Source organism: Lissotriton vulgaris, chromosome 9, assembly GCF_964263255.1.
Source record: "Lissotriton vulgaris chromosome 9, aLisVul1.2, whole genome shotgun sequence".
In the NCBI taxonomy this organism is placed as follows: domain Eukaryota; kingdom Metazoa; phylum Chordata; class Amphibia; order Caudata; family Salamandridae; genus Lissotriton; species Lissotriton vulgaris.
In genome coordinates this window covers 45,714,963-45,739,421 of record NC_141697.1, presented here as the reverse complement: position 1 = coordinate 45,739,421, position 24,459 = coordinate 45,714,963, and the positions used below count along the sequence as shown (strand labels likewise).

Sequence of the window (24,459 nt, the reverse complement as noted above, 5' to 3'; positions counted from 1 at the left end):
ACTTTTGTAATGCTCCGTTTGCTTCCTCTTGCTCATGATTTTCATTTTTGCTTCATTTTTCTGCCGCTCACCGCTCCTAAATAAATAAATAACCTACCTCATCCGCTCCTCACTGCCTGTCCACCGCTCCTCCCCACGCCATGTCTGCCGGTCCTCCTCGCGCTCCTGGACTCCGCTCCTCCCCGCGCTCCTCACGTCAGGCACGCACGTCGCAGCCGGCGCTTCTTCCAAGGGACTACTTTTTTTTCTGTAAATTTTTTAAATAACGTATATTTATTACGTTTATATAGCCTATGTCCATCTGCACACCCTGACAATTACAAAGATATGTCCGGTGTTTGGATTGGAGCTGTGGTTCCTGAGTTTGCCCACCTCAAAGGTTCAAAGTTCTTCCTTTATAATAGTAGGATAGATGAACATTATGAATCACATTGTAGCCTATCCACAAAACTCAAAGTCCGCCCGTCCGATTTAGAGGTGGTTGGACCTTAAGTATGTCAGCGATGGAGCCTACGGAGTATGGGCTACCAGAGGTTAGCCATTCAGAGCGGGTGTGAGGATGGCTTTAGGGGCATGGTGCACGGGGCTATTAGCTTTTCATTTTTCAAAGACAAGCTCCTGCTTTGGGAGTTTGTTATTGAAAAATGAAAAACGTTGTAAAAGTTTGACTGGGAGCCGTCATGTTTGACGGTGCAGTCCATCAGGTGTTTGCAACATTGACAGGAATATGCATGACAGCGACTCCTACCAATATTAACCCCTTCGCTGCGGGGCTAATTTCCCAACAGTGTGGGGGAGGTGGATGGTGAGCGTGGTACCGCGGTGCTCGTGACGTGACCAGGGGGTCATGATGGCCTGGTATCATCACAACCCCACCCACTGATTAATTCGCCCACACAGTCGGGGAATTAACTGCCTGTGGGCGGAGAGGTGCTGTTATGACGGGACAAGGCCGTTATGAGCACAGCTCAACTGTGAATCATGACGGCCTGGTCTCGTCATGAGCACACAAGGGGCTAAGAGTTTTCTGCGGAGCTACAGCACCAGTCTAGATTTGGCGAGCGAAGGTCCCTTGGGATGGGGTGGGATGTCTTCCGCCTTTCTGAATGAGTACCTTCCACCCCACCAAAGTCTAAATAAGGTCTTAAGGTCTTTCTTGAATAGTGGAAAGTTGGGAAGCGTTCTGATTGATGGGGAAAGGAGTTCCAAATCCTGGGCGTCATTCCAGAGAAGGATTGTTTTCTTGTCTTTTGTTTCTTGAAGTCAGGAATTTCCAGCAACAGGGTATGAGTTTCAAAATTTCAGGTGTGTTTATACGCAAAATTAAGACTTTGGTGGTAGGTAATAGGAAATAATATGTAAACATGATTTACGACAGCCCTATATGCAAACAGGGTTAAATACACTCCAGCCAGTCTTGCAGAAGGACAGGCACAACACATGGGCAACCACTGGTACTGCAACACACTCCTGTTGAAAACAATAGAGACAGGGAACTAAATTCACACCTCATATGGACTGATGTTAAAACAAATAAATTAATTTGAAATTTAAGTTAGGAATTATATCTATATTTATTCTTTTATTTAGTTAAAAAAATAAGTAATTATTGATTACTCTATCACATTTAATAAAACACTTCATTTAAGAAAAAAATTAACTTTTTAACTTATTCTTAAACAATATATGAAAAGTGCTTGAATTAATTAAATACATAACTTGTAACCATGTTTACTACAAATTAAACAAAATTTTTAAATGTTAGTCTAATGTAATGTGGGTGTCCAGGTGCTGAGTTGGTTAGTGAAGGCATGTGGTGAGGGTGGGCCTGAGTAAAGGCAGTCTCAGACAGTCTCAATGGGCCTGCAAGAAGACTAATTGAAAAGCCAGGTCTTTAGCTTCTTGCAGAATTCAGGAAGTGAGGCGGAGGCTCTGATGTGTTGGGGGAAATCTATCCAGGATGAACAAAAGTTACTTACCTGTAAACTGTGGTTCTCCAGTATTGGTGTCTTTCATAGATTCATATGCTTGAATATTCCCCGTTGTCGGAGTGGGAGTCCCATGTTACATAAAATAGTAGTAAAAAAATCACATATATAAAAAATATATGTCATAGTAATAATAATAATAATAAAATAGAATTTATTAATAATAATAGAATGCTTGAAGTACCATAGAACATTATTAACACATAAGGAAGCATTGAGGGAGAATCACTTTACTGGCATATCCATGTTGTTATGATAGTCCAAATTCCAGCCAATCAGGCTGTCACACCCTCTAGAACCTTCTCCTCAGAAGCTCAGACCCTCAGATTTTCGTAGCACAAGAGTGACAAAAGAGTGGATGAGGAGAAGAGAGCCTCTGAGGGGAGGAAGGGTGGGTCGCATGTAAATCTATGAAAGACACCAATACTGGAGAACCACAGTTTACAGGTAAGTAACTTTTGTTCTTCTCCAGTATTAGGGGTGTCTTTCATAGATTCACATGCTTGAATAGAATAGCAAGCAGTAGCCAATATATCCATAAAAGTTTACAACCGTAATGCATGAACATATCGCATATTTAACAAACACTATTAATAGTACACTGATGTGAAAATGCAAAAACCTTTTATGGCAGGAGGAGGGAAGCAACAGAGGCTCACCTTACTTGAAAAATTCAGAAGCACCACTTGACCCTCAGCAGTGACTGCGCTGTCAATTACCTCCAGACAGTAGTGCCTTGTGAAACATACGTCTGCTGGACCAGGTTGCCACTCAGCATATCTTATGGAGAGGCACTCAAGCGAATAAAGCAGTGGAGTATGAAAACTGCCCTTGTTGAGTGGGCCCTCACCGGAGTAGTTAAGTGCTTGCCCATCCTTGTATGACAAAAAGAGATAGCTGATGTCAAACCATGGGGCAATGGTTTGTTTGGTCACTGGATGCACTAAACGCATACACAAGAAATGTGATCGAGCTTGCGAAGGCAGCTGTCCGTTGTATGTAGAATTTAATACATCGTTCGAAATCTAAGGAATGCAGGGTGCGCTCAGCTGAAGACTGAGGGTTTGGAAAGAAAGTTTCATAGGGTGACTGTTTCATAAAGGTGAAAGTCAGATATAACCTGTGGTATAAATAATGGATTGGTGCGCAGCACCATAGAGTCACTTGGAAGTTGAAGTTAAATATATTTGATGGTAAAAGCTTGAATAGGACTCACACGTCGAGAAGACGTGAGAGCGAGTAGGTGGGAAACTTTCCCTGTTAGAAATGTCGAATCTGAAAATAGATTGGTTCAAAGGAACCTGAGAGAAGCTGGGCTAATACGACGTTGAGGCGCCGAGAGGCGGGGAACGCCCAATGGGTGGACACATCCTGTTGAGGCCCTAAAAGAACTTGCGAATAATCCGGGAGGAATAAAGAGACCTGAATCCATCATGGGGAAAACGAGAAGTGCAGAAGGTACTTTTCAAGACGAAATGAGAAAAAAGGGCTGACTTTGCCATAAGGAGAACAACAGGTAGGGATTGCTCTGGTGTAGCGTGTACAGAACTGATGCAGACAGACTCGCACCAGATACCAAAGCGTTTATATATTAGTTTAGATTTCTAAGTAGTGGAGGGGCTCTTGCGTATGCAAGAAACTTCCCTTCAGTCTGCGGCAATGCACAAGAGAGCAAATTCAGATTGCACAGGTTGAAACCACAAGCTGGAGGCCTGAGGAATGCGGATGGTGAATCCGTCCGTACTGTACTGTCAGAAGGTGCGGCAGAGGGTGAAGCGTGACAGGTGCGCAGCAAGGTAGTAGGAGGAGACCCATGCACCACGGTCGGTGAGGCCTTCTGAGCACAAAGAGTGGGATGTGGCCTGGTTAGAACCTCATTTTCCGCTGGAGACGAGGCACAAACAGAATCGGCGGAAAAAGCAAATGCAAATACTGTTGACGAGTTTATCGAATGCAGTTCCACACGATCCTTTGTGGGGAAGGCAGATTGCATAGTATAGGCATTTGCGGTGCAGAGGCGTTGCAAACAGATCCTGGGCTGGTTGTCCCCCCAGGCATAAGATGTGGTCCAAGGTCCGTTGGTGGAGATCCCACCGTGGTTGTCCTAGGCGGATCCGTTGAGGGAGTCCGTCATGATGTTCGAGACCCTTGGAACATGTATTGCAGAAATGTCAATGCGATGGTGAATGGCCTATTCGCAAATGTGTTGTGCTTGTTTGGGCGACAGTGATCACGTACCTCCTTTTTTAAAAAAAACTTTATTTTTGGAAGTTTTAGCCACAACACATCATCAAAGAGTGCATTTACATGTACACATTTTAGTCCACAGTCTATAATGCATGTACAGAACCAGGGATCCGGATACATAGTCTTCAGCATAATATCACTGTATCATTAGCAGTAGTCTTATAATGTACTCAGCTATAATCATAATGCATCCCAGGTGACCTGTATCAACAATACATATTCATAAAGAGAGATCTACTATAAATGAGCTTATAGGAGAACAGTGCACCCATCCTACCCATGTTCAGGTCTCAAATAACATCAAGACATTTAAATCCAATGCAGTCCTGCATATTATTACTTTCCCATCCTCCTGACCAAGAAGTTACATAATACTCAACTCATCAGCTCGGTGTCACATTCTCAGTACCCTGTAAGTGCCTGTACACTTAACGAATATCTTAGTGAAGATCCGCAAGGGACCTTTTAAGGAGCCGTCTCCCCCTCTGTATCGTCAGTGTCTTGTAATAGGTAACAGTGCAATGGGGCCCAGATATCTTTGGGCCGTGAGGCGAGTGTCAATAATTCTGAATATGTATTAAACTGTTCTTGGCAATAAGTAAGGTCACGCAGCCAGTCCTTAAATTTGGGACCCCTGCCCCTGCCCCATCTACATGCAACTCTTCTTTTGGCCACCAATAGGGCTAGCGCAATAAATTTGCAGTGTACTGCCTGTATGGGCTCCACATATCCTAAAAGAGCCAGGATAGGGGAAGGGGTTATCTCAGTATTAATCATTTTGGACAGTGCTGCAAACACCTGATTCCAGTAGAACTGAACTGAATCGCACTCCCACGCCAGATGTAAAAAATCAGCCCCTGGGGCGTGGCATCTGTCACAACTATCAGTAGTGCGAAGTTGAAACCTACACATTCGGGCAGGAGTGTAATATAGTCGATGTATAAATTTGTAATGTATAATTCTGTATCTGCTGCTAGAAGAGATGCACTCTGTCTGCTGGAGACAAAATTCCCACTGCTTGTCCGTGAGCGGTGCCTCCAGTTCTTCGTCCCATCTTACTCTAGCCGCCAATGGTAGGGAAACTATCTGTGTGTGTACTGATCTATATATTGTTGATACCAGTTTGCAAGGGGTGTCATTTTGAAGTATGTGCTGCAGAGGAGTAAAGACCAGAGGCTCATGTGGAAAATCAGGCGTGATTGCCTTCAGTCCTTGACGTAGCCTAATGTATAGAAAGACGTCAAGTGGAGATGGCTGTATGCCTTCGTATAGGTGTTCCATAGAGCCAAATGTTCCATTGTGATACAGGTCACCCCATGTCCAACGTGTATACTGTGGAGAAGCCTGCAAAATCCTGCCTCCTGTAATAAGGGCATATGTGGGTGGTAAGCAAGCGGCAGCAGCGGCGCATAAAGCATTGCAGTTTCTATTCTACTAGTCAGTCGGGTCCATGCAGTTACCGTGCTCATCACCGTCGGGGGCGTTTTGTCCCTGCCTGGCACCAAGGCGTATAGCGCGCCCTCTATGGGGATCGGATGGGCCAGCCAGTGTTCCGCCGCCAGCTGAGGCATGTTCCTAGGCTGGTGAATCCAGAAATAGGCATAGTGAGCCTGAGCAGCTTGGTAATACAATTCAAAGTCTGGTACGCCAAACCCGCCCTGAATGTAGGGCCTAGTCATGGTATCCCATTTTAATCGAGGTGATTTCCCGCCCCATACAAGCCTAATGAGTTCCGATCGAAGCTGCTGAAAAAAATACCTGCCAGGGTAGAAAGGGATATTCAAAAACAGGTATAGCAATTGGGGAAGGATCACCATTTTAATCAAAGATGTCCTACCAGCCATGGAAAGGGGCAGTGTGATCCATCTCATGACGTTATCAATAATGCGATTCATCGTAGTGCCATAGTTGGCTCTTAGCAATTCGTCTCTATCTTTCTCTATGTGAATACCCAAGTATTTGAAATCTCCCTCGCACCAAGTGATGGGGTAATCTAATCCAAATTGTGTCATGGATGTTGTGAGTGGGAATATGCACGACTTACCCCAATTGATCTGAACTCCGGAAAGCTGACCAAAGCGTATACATTCTCTAAGAATGGGGTTCAGGTTTTCGCTGGGGTCACGTACATATAAAGTGATATCGTCTGCATACATAGAGATTAGTATTTGTCTCTGAAAACAATGCAGCACGCTGTCTTTGTGGTGTTTTCGCAGCTTTGCCGCTAGAGGTTCCGTAGCTATCGCAAATAGAAGCGCCAATATGGGGCACCCCTGCCTAGTGCCTCTAGTGACGGGGAATTCAGAGGAAAGTCGGCCATTAATAAGCACTCTGGCCACAGGCCGCTCATATAGGAGCTTGATTCATGCGATAAATATTACCGGGAAGCCCATTCGCTCCAAGACTCGGAATACATAGTCCCACTCCAGGGAGTCAAAAGCCTTAGTGGCGTCGATGAAGACGGCAGCCATCGGTTGTTCTTCGTGTACAGAATTTAGGATTGAAAAAAAAGTATGTAGATTATGTGATGTCGACCTGCCAGGCATAAAACCCGATTAGTTGGGTAATATCAGGGTGGGGAGCAGGAGGCTGATACGAGTAGCAATGAATTTGGCAAGTATTTTCACATCGCAATTTAACAAGGAAAGGGGCCGGTAAGAGTCACATTTATTTGCCGGTTTCCCAGGCTTCAATAGCGATGTAATAAGTGCTACACGCATAGAGGGCGGTAAGTGGCCCACCTCAAGAGAATCTTCATATACCTCCCCATAATACCGGAGCCATAAATTCTATATATGTTTTATAAAATTCTATTGGTATCCCGTCTAGCCCGGTAGCTTTCCCTGACCGCATACTCATGATCGCCTCCCTCACTTCGTCCAATTTGAAAGGGGCACTCAAAAAAGCCCTCTGTGCATCACTTAGCCAGCCAAGGGAAACATCGGCCAGGTATTCTTGCAAGTGGAGGTCACCAGTCCTTGTGGACGTGTATAGCGTGGTGTAGTGTGTCACAAAATAATTGAGGATTTGTGCTGTGTCTCTAAATACCCCTCCCTCCGGGTTCTCGAGCTCCAGTATATCAGGTGCTCGTGCCAGTCTCATTGTCGCAGCCAAGGCCTTCCCGGGTCTCTCCCCTTCGCCATATCGGCGAGCAAGCCAATACTTGCCCCTAAATTTCAACTCCCTAGCGGCTTAGGCAGTGTACTCCGAGATTTTCTCACATATACTCGAGAGGGTGGCATCATCAGCGTCCGCAGCCAAGGACTCTTCAAGGACCTTGAGCTCCGTCTCTAGTGTTGTCAGTCGTGTCAAGATATTCTTCAAAACCCTGGAACCCTTAGCGATACAGAACCCCCTCAAAGTCACTTTAAAGGCGTCTCAAATAGTTTCCACGTCATTTACAGAGTCTTTATTCCTCTTAAAAAATTCTAAACATTCATCACAGAGCTCTTCCTGAAATGTAGCATCAAGTAACATCGTAGGCTGCAATCGCGAAGCGGTTGTCGGGGGGCCTAGGTCTGCCGAACGTTGAGTGATTTTCACAGGGGAATGATCAGAGTATGTCCTGGGGAGATGCGGTGACTTGACAAGTGAAGTGTAAAGTTGTGGTGCTAGAAATATATAGTCAAGCCTCGTCCAGGAGCGCGCTTGTGCTGTGAAATGTGTACCATCACGCGAATCAATGTGTAGGTGTCTCCAGGTGTCTATCAAATTGTGATCTACGAGAGCTGTATGCAGTGCCGCCCTTGCCTTAGTGTAATGGTGAGGGGATGGATGTGACCTGTCCATGGGCGGGTCCAGGGTAGTGTTGAAATCTCCCCCCCCAAATGAGATGTTGTGGGTTCGTTCCCACAATTGCGTCCCACAACTCCGTGAAGAACAGAGGATCATCAATGTTGGGACCATAGCAGCACACCAGGGTGACCGCAATGTGTCCCAGTCTGCCCCACATAATACAGTACCTCCCTTGAGCGTCCACCTTGGTACCAGTCATAACAAAGGGCGTACTTCTCTTTACAAGTATTGCTGTACCCCTGGCGTATATCGAAAAAGATGAGAATACCTTGTGAATCGCCCATCTGTTGGCAAAGGTGAGGGCAGCCTGTACTTTGAAGTGGGTTTCTTGGAGAAAAGCTATGTGCACCGAGTGACGGTCTAAGTATGATAGAATTTGACGCCTTTTCCTAGGGTCTCCCAAGCCCCTTACATTCCATGTCAATATATTTAAATCACAGTCCCCCATGAGTGGCGCGGTTTTTTAACAACAGGTAGCATATCTGGTACATCCGAGAAGGCCTCAGGCCTTGAGCAGCCGTTTCTGTAATCTGCTCTCTCACTGTAGGCCAATGATCAGGCCATCCGGGCCCTGAAGTAACAGGCATGTTAGTGCAGTCTTGTGGCTCAAGTCTTGTGTGTACAAAATGCACTACGGGGGTATCTTCTCGTTTACTATCATAACGAAATCCTTTCGGATCTAATTGTATCAACTCTTCGATGGTCATCGCACCCAAACTTCTATTGTAATGTGTGAACAACCATTTCCCCACTCCCTCCCAACGAAACAGCTCAAAACTGCCATAAACAGGAACTTCTATTGTATTTCCAAGTGTCAGTGCAATAAGTCTTACCCAGTACAATGCAAGGTCTTGTGCCTCATCCTCCCCCCTTGCAGATACCACTGGGCAAATCATGTCCTTTCCTGCAGCACAGGACACAACATCAGAGTCATAGCCGATAGCAGAGGAAACCAAATTCGTTACCAAAACCCCTAGACCACCCCCCACCCACTGAAGCATCCCCAACTTGCCAGAATCCCCATCCCACCCTCCTCCCCAAGCAACCATTAAACCCCCCAAAATTCGCAATATAGTCAACATGTCCTTTGGGGTATACCCTATGGGGTTCATCTAAATGCGCGCACATAGCCACCCCCTACACCTTGCCCCTCGTCCTGTTCGGCCTCAGTTGGGCAAATTAAGGGAAGAAGGGGGGGGACCTGGAATACATTACCACCAACAGTCCAGTACCCGTACATGGGCCACACGATCAGCAGCGGTGCAGTCTCACGAATTAAGCCCTACCGTGGGCTTCTAGTTACTGTCAATGGTATAACGCAGCACCGCAGCCATCAGAGCTCCAGTTTAATCGTCTTCATTTGGTGATTGTTCATCTTCCCGCCTCTCGTTACCATTCTGTCTTTGCCCAGCACGTTCCTGTCGCAGAGTTTTTAGAAAATCTTCCACCTGCTGCGGATTCGTGAAGAAGTGTTGCTTTGCTTGGTGGGTCACTCTCAATTTCTCCGGGTACAGCAGTGCATAGTCAACCTGTAGTGCACTGAGCTTTTTTTTTACATCCAGGAATTTACGTTGTTGTTCCTGCACTATAGGCGTAAAGTCTGGATAAATGGAAAAATTGACACCATCACACGTGAGATTTTGGTTAGCGCGTGCTGCCCGCAACGCAGTATCTCGATCACGGTAGTTCAGGAGCCGTGCAATGATAGGGCCTGGCGGGGCCCCAGGTTTAGGCCTCGGACCAAGTGAGCGGTGCACCCTTTCGACGATGAACTGTTTGGAAAAAGCCTCAGTCCGATTGCGGCAATGGGTATCTTCTCCACATAGTCCTCCATGTGCCCAGTGTTGGTGGATTCCGGCACTCCTACCACGCGAATGCTATTTCGGCGGCTGCGAGCTTCCAACTCCTCGTTCTTCGCAGCCACAGTCCTGAGGATATTGTCCATTCTCGAGAGTTGCGTGGTATGTGAGGCCGTGGTGTCATCGTGAACCGATATTCTTCTTTCAGTTTCAGTGATACGTTCTTCGTGTACATCTATTTTCTGTACGATGGCGTCCATTCTTGACGACATCGGGTCAACCTTGTCCACAATTGTGGCAAATCCTTGCCTCATTTCTTGCATCATCTGCTGCATGTCCAATGCGGGGGAGGGGGGAACCAGCATTAAGTCCAGTTGCCGATGGGCTTTGGGAGCCCCCAGCTTCTGGTGCATTTCGCAATCCTTTCTTGGTAGTGGTGAATTCAAATGTCAGTTTGGATTGCCGATTATCTTGCTTACCCATTGTGGGCCTTCCGAAGGGGCCCGCGGCGGCCTGTAAAGGTCGCTTTCCCCAAATTTCCAGGCGAGGGCTGAAGTTCCGTAGGTTCTGAACCCGTTTAATAAAGGTCGTCGGATGTGGACGATTTTGGTGTCAGCGGACCGCAAATGACGAGTGTGGTATGTACGAGTGTTTTCGTCATAACAGATCAATGAGAACACTACGTAGTCATGGATTTCTTTCGAACCTTCGGGTTCCATTTTGTGTACGGCAGCCATTTTGTGTGGTTGCCCTCACATAGGCCGATGACTACGGCCGAACGAGTCTTTGGGACACGTACACCTTAGTTGACTCCTGAGTGACCTGACCGAACTGACTCCTTTGCCCGAGGCTGACCTCGTTGAGCCAGTTCCTTGTTAAGCAGCTGGTCAGACAGAGATCAAAGAGCAGGACATTGCTGAGTTTATGGTACATGCACACACCCTTCTCTCTTGCTTCTCATCTGCTTCTGTTCCTTCCTTTATGGCTTAATTATTGATATGGGTTGAGGTCTTTACAATGGGTTTGTCCGGCCCGTTCGAACAGGAATGTTGGATTTTGCTTGGTCATTTCTGGTGGGCTGGACAACGGAAAATGGGATTGTCGTCATGCGATATGTTTGAAATGTCACCCTACGATTGGTCAGTTTGTATGTAATTGATGCTAGCCAGGAATGTGATTTTTACCATAAAAGACAATGCTCTGCTCTATGAATTTCTGCAGTCTCTAGCGAACCACCCGTGTTGTGCTTCGTAGACCTCTGTTCCTGGTTGCACCCAATAAATTTGGTCTTTGACGTCATCAAGAAGTGTCCTGTGTCTCTGTTTGCCAAGGCAGGGGAATCCGAAGACATTGGGCGTTATCCCTGGCGCCGCTGGGTTCTAAAACCCGGTTCTTCAGGGTTGGAGCCTGTGGACATGTGCACGATGCAGCGTGACTGGGCGTCTTCACCACCAGTACGCCGAGAATCCGATCCGCTTCGGGGAAATTCAACCGGATCACAATATCGGGCCTAGGAAACGCGGCAGGTGATCTGCGCCATACTCATGTCGGCTTTCACCAGTTTTTATAGTCTGTATAGTAATGATTAGCGGTCCGCAGGCACCCTCAGATGTTGCCGCGCCTTTCTTTAGCAGTCCGGAGCCTTTTAATAATCCTCCTCTTAGTCTGCACACCTCACTGCCGTTTCAAGGATTCCTCCGCTTGCCGCACATATATCAACCAACCGGTACACTGGCACCCCACCGGGAGTCTCAACTGGCATCAGCAGATATCAGTACTGTTCCGGTGCTTCCTGGTCCGTTGTCCGCCAATAACACCGTTAGGTGGCCGTCTCTCGGTGATCCTCCCAAGAGGCCTGCGCGCCGCGTGGCGCGCCGCGGACTGGCGTAGTCTTTAGGCCCCCTTCGTTCGCTCCGCCCAGCACCAGCCAGTGCTCGGTCCAGACGTCGCTGCCTATATCTTTGTCATGGCGCGCCGTGGAGTTCTCAAACTTTCACTGATGCGGCAGAAAGGTATCCTGAGCACTCGTATGTGGTTTTTGTTGGGCAAGGAGTCGGTTCATTAGGATAAATGTAGGATTATACTTCCAGGCTGCAGGAGACTGACGTTAGTGCAGCCATTCTGCTTGTGCACCCTCTAGCGCACCACAGTGATCACGTACCTCCTTGCTTGTTGAGATAGTGTAAAGTGATAGTATTGTCTGTACATGCTAACACTGATTCCTCTCGCACTAGGAAGCAGAAGGCTTTCAGAGCCAGGAAACTGGATAACAGCTCCAAGCAGTTAGTGTGCGACGTGCGTTGGAAAGGCATCCATCGGCCTTTGATGGAAAAAACCCTGAAGTTGCGCTCCCCAACCTTCCGGAGCGGCATCATCGGTAAGGGTGAGCGGTGGAGCGTCCGAGGAGGGAGCGGCCTGCTGCAACACTGGGAGTGTGGGCCAACCAGCCCAGCGGTGTCCTCATTCGAAAGTAACATTAGATGTCGTCGAATGAGCCAGATAGCTGTCGCCACTGCTCGGCTAGCTCCTCTAGCATTTTCTCATGTGCAATCTGCAGTTGGGAACCAACTGGATGCAGTTGGAGGCCGTGGCCAGGAATGACTTTGAGGATCTACTGAAACGGACCTTTATCGTACGTAGAAGAACCACCATGTGGGAGATGCAGGCCTGTCGTTCGTGTGAGACAAACACCTTTGCTAGGCTAGTATTGATTGATGCTCCGAGAAATGTTCATATCGGAGCTAGGACTAATTGGGACTTGCCATGATTTTTTGAAAATTAGGTTTTGAAACAGAGACTGACAAGTCTGGGTGTGCTGGACTGCCTGTTGATAAGAGCGAGCCCTTATGATACAGTTGTCTAAGTAATGATACATTTGTATGCCTTGCAGACGTAGTCAGGCTGCCACTGGTGCCAGGATCCACGTAAAGACACGTGGAGCGGACCGAAGTCCAAAGGTAGGACCTTGAATTGAAAAGGTTTGTACGTATTGTAAAGTGTAGCCACTTCCTGTGCGGTGGAAGGATTGGCACATGAAAATGAGGTGAGGTCAGTGAGGTGTTTTCTGAAGTGGGTGCGAGGTTCTGGGGGCTGGTAGGCGAGGGTGCCTTCTGATAGTGGTTTTAATGTATGTCTAAATCTTGAAGTGCATGTGCGGCATAAAAGTGGTTCTGAGTCAGTGTAAGAGGTACACTTGATGGTCTCTCTGTGGATGATGGGGAGTCCTCCACCTGGTTTATGGGGTCAGTCCTGGTGCAGCATTTTGTAACCAGTAGAGATGGCTGTGGCAATGTCCGGTGCCGATGTGGGATTGAGCCATGTTTCGGTGAGAAAGAGGAGGTCCAGTGCATCGGAGTTGATGGAATGAGGGTGAGCAATTTTATTGTTAATTAATATTTATGAATGAAATAATATAGTAGAAAAGTTGTATCATTCAATTCACATCTAATTGGAGGATATCATGTATTGTAACAGTTTATTTTATTAGTTCCTCAAAAACATTAATTGTTTTAAATTTAAAAAAAGAACTTTCATTACATTTCCCTATTATTTCCTCTAGGGAGATCTCCGCTCCTCTGGTGGAGATCTCCTCCAACATATGAAAAGTTACTAATAGTAACTTTACACTTCAGTCATAGGGGGTGCAACCCTCTATTTGACTGTGTTGAAAACATGCAAGTTTACACCTAGGTGTAAATTTCCACTCAGAAAAGGTGAACAGCGAAAAATAGGAGAGTTACTCCTTGGTGTATATGTTGATCTACGCATGTAAATTTAACTTCGTGAATGGGATCCAATATGTTAAAACAAGATTCACTCTGATACAGCAGGTTGGGATGAACCGGAAGAAATTATTACATTCTGGCTACCACCACATAATTTTCAATGTCTAGAATCACACAGTCATTGAGATATTTACAAATATCCTTCTGGACAACAATCAAAGACATTGAAATGATTAAATATGGACGACCCATTAAAAGATTTTTTAGCCCTTTGCAAACCATGCGTCAAGAAGATCAAACTTCTAGAATGTCTTCACAGAAACTGCACTCCTATCCCTCAGACGACCAAAAAAGTATCCAAAATATTTGCCCAGAGCATACTTAGCAAACCGTGCATCAGATTGAGAGGCACTTCCCTGAAAGCAGAACTGATGCAAACAGTTTGTACACATCAAACCAACTGACATTGCTAGTATGCCCCAAAGGAATAGGGGCATTAAAATGAGTTCCATCATATGTATACCCACCGATGTATATGTCACAGAAAATGCCAAGCTTTAAAAAAGAGCAGACACTCATATCAATAACATGCAGGACTACAGCAATGATCACAAAAACAGAGACAGACAAGTCAGATGGTGGCAATTTCACCAGTTTAACGCCACCAAAAAGACCCACGGGTCAAGGCTTTTAATAAGATCTTACTTGAACTAAGGGGCAGAAGGTTGCATGAATTCAACCAGAAGCAAGCAGATGTTTTCACTTCAGATGGGTTCCCAGAGAAATATTGGATTCAGGTCACACTGACAAACCTAGATCCAGTGTACGTTCTCCCCTCCATCCATCACAAAGTCTTCACAGACAGGATGGGGACATGTATAGACCACTTACTCCTAATGTTCAAAAGCCAACCGTACATGGTTTCCCCCAATTGTTAGATATTGTATATAAGCGTCATTTCCTTTGCAAAGAAAACAGAAAAGTGTAAATTGCAATATAAGCATGTTCACAGTTGGACATTCTGCTTTTTCCTTACCTTCACTAACATGCACTTGCTCTGCCTCAGCTCTCAGCAATTAACATTGACCCAAATGTCATGATGTGGCCTCAGGTGGATACTACTTCCTTCTTACACAGTTAGGAACTACCGCTGACCATCTTCCCTTTAACAGGACGTATCTGCTTCGTTTGTACAGAGACTGCTTAAGAATTCGACCAAAACATGCGTTACTCTGACTCTCAAATAGCTCGTTTTTAAACGACCAACTCTAACTGTTTTGGGGTGATTTAGCTGTTGAGTGCATGGCATGCAGCAGTTGAGAGGTGCTGTGAGGATGGGTGCAGGTATGCAAATGGAAAACGCACAATGCTTTCGCCTCGCCATGCTGCCCGAGAAACGAATGGTAGAGATGAAATGATACTGTACCTGATTAGCTCTGGAGGTGGTCATGGGATCAGATGGAGAGGGCTTTGGGCTACTTGGTGAAGATGGCAATGTCTGGGAATAAAGCAGGGCATGAGCAAATCAACAATGTAAAAATAAACATAAATGAACAGCATGAAAAACAAGTACAAATGTCACTAAAAATAATTCATTGTTATATCTTATCAACTTGACAAATAGCATTGTGAGAGATTGAAATGCTATACACAGATTTAGGCGATAGATGTGTACTTTATGCCAATAAAAGTGATCAAGTGTGTGAAACAATTGTTCCTTCTCAGAAATGAGTCTCAGAAAATGTGACTTGAAACAGGTTCTATAAGGCTTTCAACAGTGACGTTTTTATTGAAATTAAAGAACGATGGAGCTGATCAATAAGCATGTTTAAAACTCCTCTTTAAAAAATAACGTCACAGAAACACTGTGCAATTTGATTTACCGATTTACAGCTGGGATCAGGACACTAGTTGTTACTATAACGCCCCACTACGGTGTTAAAGGGAAGAAACTAGCATATATAAGAGCAAATGGTCCAACTACGGTAGGTTAGACATAAAGATGAACTGAATTGTATATCCTGATATTAGAATTCGAGTCTTTAGTTTTAATACCCACGTAGTTGAGTCAATAATGATGTCCTAGCCTGATGCTTCCTCAGATATCTTTCTTCTCCGTTGTTTCCCTCCTGCCTACACTAAGCTGCATCGTATCAACGTATGCGCACTCAGAAGCTTGCTATTATTAACATCAATATCTTTAAATCTCAGCAGTAGCCAGGAATGGTCCAGCATGTGTAGTGGCACGAGGGCCCGGTGTGTAACAGGCTCATTTGACCCTCATTAGTGGTTGTTTTTCACTAACACTCCAGGGATGGAGGCCTGCATTCCATGCTTGCATTGGGGCCCAAAGTGCCCTTGCCAACTCGCCAACCTGTGTTTAAATATTATTACTATAGATTTCATGTTGTCTAAGAATCATCGGCCTTACCCGCTCCCTTGGCTTCCCACTTGTCATGAAGCAAGGACCTGCTGCTGGAGAACTCAGACCTATTTCAGACAGGACAACCTCTTGCAGGCTTCGCACAGCCTTCAGAAGCCTTCAATTTGATGGAAAATGCACCCCCTGCCTTCAGTCTCTGCATCTCAGATGCCATCAGTTCCCCAACAGTACAGAATCCCAGTAAAATCATTCTACTTCCCAGGGCTTCAAAAGGTTTACTAAACAGTTTCTTACACTATACTTAAAAACCTCATTCTGGACCACAAATGAAAGAACACATAAACACATTCTATTATACACTGACAATTCAAGACTATGTGGAACATCAATAAAAAATGCTGACATTTTTCCTTCTCTCTTGCATACTCAGGTTGTCTCTCGAAGGAACTTTTAAGGAACTTGTCTGAGTATTAAAAGTCTGCAAAGACTACTGCAATACGTTGACTGACCACGCAAAGACAGATACTGATTTGCAATGCACTGACAAACTTTGACAACGTTAGCCTCATTCCCAGACTCTGCTACAGTCCCTCCCTTTGCGTATTATCATTCTTTATCCAGCTATACAACACAGGCTTCCTGCCAAATGTTGCTTACAGATGCAAATCAGGATCACAAGCAAGCAGACCCTTACTCACCAATTTTCCCTAGGAGGTCTGTCACTACTTCTCTCTTTATCGCTGACATTTCCATGGTTAAGAGGACCTACACAAGGCCCTTGAAAAGCACCTACATGAGGTCTCTCCTAAAAAGTCCATACTTAGCCAAACAATCCTAACAACTACAGAGCAGTGGCTGATGGACCACCACTGAGTAATCAGATCACTAATGCTGCATTCACCTAACTCAGTGACTGTACTGATAGCCAGCAGTTTCTCTATGAGGTTTAGATGAGCTTTCACACATTACATGACACAGCATCTTCTACTGTTTCACTCAGGACTCTAAAACGAAAGTGGACAAGAATGGAGTTGCCATCCTGCTACTTCTAGAAAAACATTTCATACAGCTGATCACCCCTCAGAGATATTGACATTCAGCTTTAGACTTTTGACTGGATTTTCTCTATCCTCCCAACTACTGTGTTTTCTCCAGTCCTTTTAAACAGCTACCTCAGGCCTCTGCTTGTTGCATCTAGACCTTCTTCCTAACCTGTTACAACTCCGTGGATGACACTCTCACTTTCTGCTGAAACTGGCTCAAACCCAGATCTTGCCTCTCCACTGTCCATCACTGGATGACCAGAACCCTCCTAAACTTAACTCCAGGAAGAGAAATACTCAAATGCAGCTCAATGGGATACATAATTCGCCCAAAGTTGGTGACATATGAAACATGGCACCCTGCGTTCAACAACATGCTGAGTGGGAATCCCTGTTGTGCACTGGGAGTTGCCTTCAACGCCATCTCAAGTTGCTTGTCAAGAGCTCCTTCCATTAATGAGGAACCCTCAGTAAAATGTCTTCTTTCCTTGGCTTTCCCCAAAAGGTCCATTGAATCATTGCCCATGCGGTCTCAGGTCCTCCTCTATGCTTAGGATCCCTTTATACAATAAGTCAACACAAAGAATCTCAATAATTACATATTCCAGCAATCACCCATGAAACTTTTCCTACAACCTGCACGGTCTTTGCAACTGTTCTTGCAAGAAAGATTTTTTGAAGGGAATTTGCATTTTGATTGAATGTATTGTTAAAAGAGGATGTCCCAAGAGAATATTCAAGAATGCTTGTGAACAGGCTTGCCCTAAAGAGACTCATTTGTCCCCTAAAGACAAAGATGATCACATGAATAGATGTATTTTTGTAACCAAATTCACTGCTTTTAACACTAAAACTACCCTCCAGAGTGCCTGGGAAACATTTTTTGTGTTTTAATTTGACATTCTCTTTTCAGTTAATTTCTTTTTTTTTTAAAGGTTTGGTCATTTGTCGTTTGACACGCATGGCTTATGGGTGCTGTCATTTTGCACCATGCCATTCTTGTTATTAAAATGGGCAGCGCGTCCTGCTGCCTAAGCTACTGACAATGTTGGATGCGATGTTGCAATCACAGTCTTGCTGCTCAGTTACTGTTTGTGGCTATGATTTTTCTGCTCTTATTTTTTGTTTCCCATTAAAAACAGTTAATTTCCACTGCCACAAGTTTTGACTGCTATGGGGCTATCTCAGTTTTGTATTGAGTTATTCTTTGCTTACCCCAGTGATACTCAAAGTAGGCCCGGATGCCATCTGTGACCCTTCTGCCCTTTACATGTGCCCCCCTGGCCAACAGCAGAGCTTAGCCTTTGTTTACTGAACTTAGCACTAACATTAACTAGATATTAGAAAAACAGGCAATCATATTCAAAGGTTAATTACAGTTACAGAAAGGAAGTAACAAGGGTGCCCTGCACCACTTAACTGCAGGAACACCTTAATTTTCAAAGAAATCTTGCAGCAATCTTGTAAAAATATGATGTCTTCAAAATGTAAAAAGTATAATGAAAAACCGTTTCACCGTAATACATTAGATTAAATCAGTTCATTAAAAATCATGTTTTTAACATTAATAGTTCTCAAACATGAATTTAGAAACATTTGTGCTTCCCCACCCCCATGACAAGGCAGTTGTTATGTGCATCCTTGGATAGCTGGAGTTGCTATTATACATGGACATCATTATAGTTTATTAAATCGGACAGAGAAGAAGATTGTATACAGCGTACATCCTGAAGTCATATATCTCAAGGTCCTCTTTTATGTGATAATGAAGAAAAAGGAGGGAAAGGGAAATGAAACAATTGCCTGGGATCACTCAAATTGGTCAAGTGGGGAACCTGGAATTGATCCCTGGTTTCTGGTTTCATTCACATCGTGCAATTTAATTCAGCCACTAGACGTTCATGCTTTGCTTCCCCTACGCCCACACCACCTCGCCTCCACCCCCAAACCACTCCCATCATGATCTCCACCCTGCTGGCCTCAGTGCGGCCCTTGGACACACCACAGACCACACTAAACTTGGGCTTTTAGGGCTGGGAATGTGTGTATACGAAGTGCAATACTTCCTGACTGAAACTCGCTTGAACCCAGCATCAGCCCAACATTGCCACCACCACATCTAACAAATACAAGATAATTCACCAGGACCGCACCAACAAGTACGGCGATGGAATAGCCACCATCCACAAAGAGTCTCTCAACTGTACAGCCACCACCGATACCACCACCCCCATCATGGAAGACCTCAACATTCAGATTAACACCAACAGCAAAAGAATGGTCAGAGGCACCCTCACCTACAGATCTCCTGGACCACACCCGCCTTCTGCGCGGTCATCTCCGTCTACATCTCCACACTGGCCATCAACTCAAAAGACTGCCTCTTTCTCAGCAACCCCAACTTTCACCTGGAACACCTCAACGACACAAACAAAACCAATCTACTCAAGCGCATTGAAATAACGGGGCCCTCTCAACTGGTCATGGACCCCCACACACATCACCGAACACAATCTCAGCCCCATATTCTCAGCCAGCAACAAAATCAGGTCAAGCCACACCACCAAAATCACTTGATCTCACCACTCCATTGTCCACTTTCACATCACAACCTCCTTCACCACACCCGCTACCCCACCCGCTACCCCCTAAAAGAGCTGGAGACTGATTAGCAGGATCCCAATCAGACTAGTCAGAAAACAGAAGAACACCAGCAAAAAGTGGGGGTAACCATGAAAGCAGATCACTACTTTCCTACATTCTCCAAACATTACAGCGGGTTCACCCCAGAGCTCAAATCACCTCACAACTACTAAACAGATTCCATACCATCCAGAAGACAGCAGTCAGGCTAATCCTCAACCTCCTGAGACAGGCCCAAATCACCTCCCACATCAAATCTCTGCACTGGCTCCCCATCAGCAAACAATGCCAGTTCAAACTTCTCACCCACACCTACAAAGCCCTAAACAACAAGAGACTGACATACCTCAATCACAGGGTGAACTTCCACTAACCTGCCACTATGCTTTACTCCTCATCCCTCTTCTTGGCCCACAAACCCTACATTCACAGGAGCAGGAGCGGTGGCCATGCCTTTTCACACTTGGCAGCCAAATCCTGGAATGGCCTCCTTCTCCATCTTCACATAGCCTCTACCCTTCAGTTCAGGAAGGACATGAAGACTTGGCTCTTCGACTAATCCATCTCATCAGTAGCAACCTCCCCTCCCCAGCGTCTGGATACCCTCACGGGTGATAAGCAATTCTTTACAAATCCCATTTGATTGATTGATATTTTCTTAGCATATTCCGCATCTTGCACTAAGCAAATAGCACCAAATGCTGGATTTCGCTTGTCATGTAATTACGCATAATTATGAGTACTGTTGCCGTAATTACCCTAGAGAGAATTACGCCAGTTAGGTCGACCCCTAATTTTAATCTGTACTTTGGGCTTCTACATATGACTAGGCCTGAATGGAGCTCGTGAAGTTTCACTCCACGGAATTCTGAGGAGTTACTGAAAAACTCAGCCAAATTCCATGGAGTTCCGAAAGCGGACAGAGTGTTCCAAGATTCCTCTGTGTATAAATTGGTAAAGCCTTAAAGAAGGAACGCCTTGAAGGATGAAGATAAAAACTCTGTAATATAACAAGCAAACCCGTGGCTCATGTTTATCTGGCCAACTACATGCTGTTGTTGTCAGCTCACACGTCCGCACTGTTTTACATCCCAGTTTCCAGGAACAATAATTCTTAGAAACCAAAGCGCGGTCGTTTTCCTCCCAAAATCACCTACCAGAAAGCCCGGATGCCCCTTTGAGAAGAACTACTCAGAACTACGATAAGAAGGTTTGGGTCGGGTGGGTCAGAGAACAGGAGGAGTAACCTTCTTGACATTTTGGGCAAAAAAAAAACGCAGGGCCTTCTAAATCAGTGAAGCGATTTGAGGCACCTGACACCAGAACCTATTACAGTGTGTGTCATGGGACAGGGTACGTTAAACATGACAGGGGAGAGAAGCGGACACGGGATTCAAAAGGCACCAGAGAGAGGAGTGAAGCTGAGACAGGAGGAACAGAGGGACACTAAGAGAGCCTAACACATGCCCCTATACCAGCGGGCACCTACAGAGCGTAATGTTACCTCAATAACTACCACTGATTTGCCTCCTACTCACCCCAGAGTTACAAGTAACCCCACCATACATACAATACCACACCAGTAGGCTCCTGAAAGAGTGCCATGTTACCTTTACCAACTAGCACTGCTCTAACAGTTACCCCTACCAAGAATACCAAGTCACCTTCACAACCAGCACTGCTACAGCTGGAGACCATTGCAAAGAGGAAGATCACCCACGATGGCGTTCAAGAATCAGAATGGCGGCGTTTCTGGCACACACACTGAACTCTCTCTTTCTTATCAGTCGGAAACTTACTTGCTTGATGCGGTCGGGATTCACGGTGGTCTGTGGCTGGAGGATACTGACAGGTTCAGCCTTGGCCATATTTTGAGGCATTTCACGAATTTTCTCTGCGATGAAGCCATGAACAGCATTTAGTGCTTCAACTGTTCCCTGGATCAAACATACCCGCTCTGTAGTCCCTAAAAAGGAAATGGAGCAATTTTTTTTAGAAAAGGTCATCACGATTTTTAGGGAGAACTTAACATAACATGTGTATTTGTAACGTGGTCTCTGCGCTGAATAACAGATGTTTATTGAAGTGCGCTCTACAAGAAACATTCATTTAGTCATTCATGCATCTTCGATTCCAGGCTGGGATCACTACTTTTTTTTATTTAAACATCAGGATAGGAGACATACGCTATCAATTTTACAGAAGCAGTAGGCTTTTGGAACAGAAGCTAAACCCTGGAGTTAATAGAAAACCATGTAATTTCTCATTACGTTCTCTCATAAATGTGCTACTGTTCAACCCTGAAGAAAATGATATCCCCTCTGTATGTTTATCAGACATGAGGAAATATATATATTTTTATCTTCCAATGGTCCACATACAGGGCTTTCCCTTTGTTTTCGGGCATAATCAATATGCCCTTTAGAGCCCTTATCCTCGAGGGGACCTAAACTTTCTAATAATACTTGTGTTCCACTCTTTTCTATTTTGATCAATATTTACTTCTCATGGAATTTATAAGCTCATCAACTTCCTCTACGTTCCTCATATTATACATTTGGTTTCACCCACATTATCTTGAGCATTTCCAAGAATTTCATTTGTACCTTGGTCAAAACCTTCTACAAATCCTTCATTTTCCTACCTGGCTCCAAATGACACTGCTCTGTCTTGCTACAAATGTTTGATTGTAATCATGTACGAAAAAATGTCTTATATCAGGGTTTATATTTTAATGCTATTATCCATCATATTTGTTCTTTTAATGTGTATGTAAGTAAATTGAGCAAAACGTTTCCAATTTAGGATAGGCTTCAATGGATCCCTTCAGTATTGTTCTTGAAGACTCCCAGCACCATCTTCCTGGCATCCTTTGTCTCTGCTCTTTATTGCATCGATACTCGATCAAGATTCAATGGCAGGGGCCCATAAACGTAGGCTGCCAATGGATGTCATTCTTGAACCCCATTGCACTTCCACGGCTCGGCCGATGTGGCTCAATCGCGGGCGCTATCAGCCCCTAATGTCCCAGCCCAGCATCCTCGTTCACAGATGGAGATGCTGTGGCTCCCTGAGACTATGTCCCAGCCCAGCCCAGCAACCTCGTTCACAGATGGAGATGCTGTGGCTCCCTGAGACTCTGCCCCAGCCCAGCATCCTCGTTCACAGATGGAGATGTTGTGGCTCCCTGAGACTCTGACCCAGCCCAGCATCCTCGTTCACAGATGGAGATGCTGTGGCTCCCTGAGACTGCCCCAGCCCAGCATCCTCGTTCACAGATGGAGATGCTGTGGTTCCCTGAGACTCTGCCCCAGCCCAGAATCCTCGTTCACAGATGGAGATGCTGTGGCTCCCTGAGACTCTGCCCCAGCCCAGAATCCTCGTTCACAGATGGAGATGCTGTGGCTCCCTGAGACTCTGCCCCAGCCCAGCATCCTCGTTCACAGATGGAGATGCTGTGACTCCCTGAGACTCTGCCCCAGCCCAGCACCCTCGTTCACAGATGGAGATGCTGTGGCTCCCTGAGACTCTGCCCCAGCCCGGCATCCTCGTTCACAGATGGAGATGCTGTGGCTCCCTGAGACTCTGTCCCAGCCCAGCATCCTCGTTCACAGATGGAGATGCTGTGGCTCTCTGAGACTCTGCCCCAGCCCAGCATACTTGTTCACAGATGGAGATGCTGTGCCTCCCTGAGACTCTGCCCCAGCCCGGCATCCTCGTTCACAGATGGAGATGCTGTGGCTCCCTGAGACTCTGTCCCAGCCCAGCATCCTCGTTCACAGATGGAGATGCTGTGGCTCTCTGAGACTCTGCCCCAGCCCAGCATACTCGTTCACAGATGGAGATGCTGTGGCTCCCTGAGACTCTGCCCCAGCCCAGAATCCTCGTTCACAGATGGAGATGCTGTGGCTCCCTGAGACTCTGCCCCAGCCCAGCATCCTCGTTCACAGATGGAGATGCTGTGACTCCCTGAGACTCTGCCCCAGCCCAGCACCCTCGTTCACAGATGGAGATGCTGTGGCTCCCTGAGACTCTGCCCCAGCCCGGCATCCTCGTTCACAGATGGAGATGCTGTGGCTCCCTGAGACTCTGTCCCAGCCCAGCATCCTCGTTCACAGATGGAGATGCTGTGGCTCTCTGAGACTCTGCCCCAGCCCAGCATACTTGTTCACAGATGGAGATGCTGTGCCTCCCTGAGACTCTGCCCCAGCCCGGCATCCTCGTTCACAGATGGAGATGCTGTGGCTCCCTGAGACTCTGTCCCAGCCCAGCATCCTCGTTCACAGATGGAGATGCTGTGGCTCTCTGAGACTCTGCCCCAGCCCAGCATACTCGTTCACAGATGGAGATGCTGTGGCTCCCTGAGACTCTGCCCCAGCCCAGCACCCTCGTTCACAGATGGAGATGCTGTGGCTCCCTGAGACTCTGCCCCAGCCCGGCATCCTCGTTCACAGATGGAGATGCTGTGGCTCCCTGAGACTCTGTCCCAGCCCGGCATCCTCGTTCACAGATGGAGATGCTGTGGCTCCCTGAGACTCTGTACCAGCTCAGCATCCTCGTTCACAGATGGAGATGCTGTGGCTCCCTGAGACTCTGCCCCAGCCCAGCATCCTCGTTCACAGATGGAGATGCTGTGGCTCCCTGAGACTCATCTGTAAACACGGGAGCAGCATGGTCCTGCATAGACGTGTTTCATCAATGATGCTCGGGTTGCCTCTGCGCTGCTTAGCAGTCAAAGCATGTCCCTGTTGGCTGCGGCTCTTAAGAGGCAGCCAACCGCAGCTCATAGAAGAGAGGCGTTGTACGTCATCTCCATCAGCCTCAATCATCCGAGCC

At 46.1% G+C, this 24,459-nt stretch overlaps 1 protein-coding gene across 6 annotated transcripts in view; it reads right to left on the bottom strand.

Annotated features, from left to right (window-relative positions):
* NOVA1 (NOVA alternative splicing regulator 1) overlaps positions 1–24,459 on the bottom strand; it is a 471,408-nt gene that overhangs the window by 91,695 nt on the left and 355,254 nt on the right. For 5 of the 6 annotated variants that reach the window (XM_086936992.1, XM_086936995.1, XM_086936996.1 and 2 more), the window contains exons 3-4: positions 21,423–21,589; positions 14,981–15,052 (exon numbers count right to left, since the gene is read on the bottom strand). In XM_086936992.1, coding sequence (XP_086793118.1) covers positions 14,981–15,052; positions 21,423–21,589 — 239 coding nt within the window. The remainder of the gene's footprint in view (positions 1–14,980; positions 15,053–21,422; positions 21,590–24,459) is intronic. The other variant, XM_086936993.1, reaches the window with a different exon arrangement.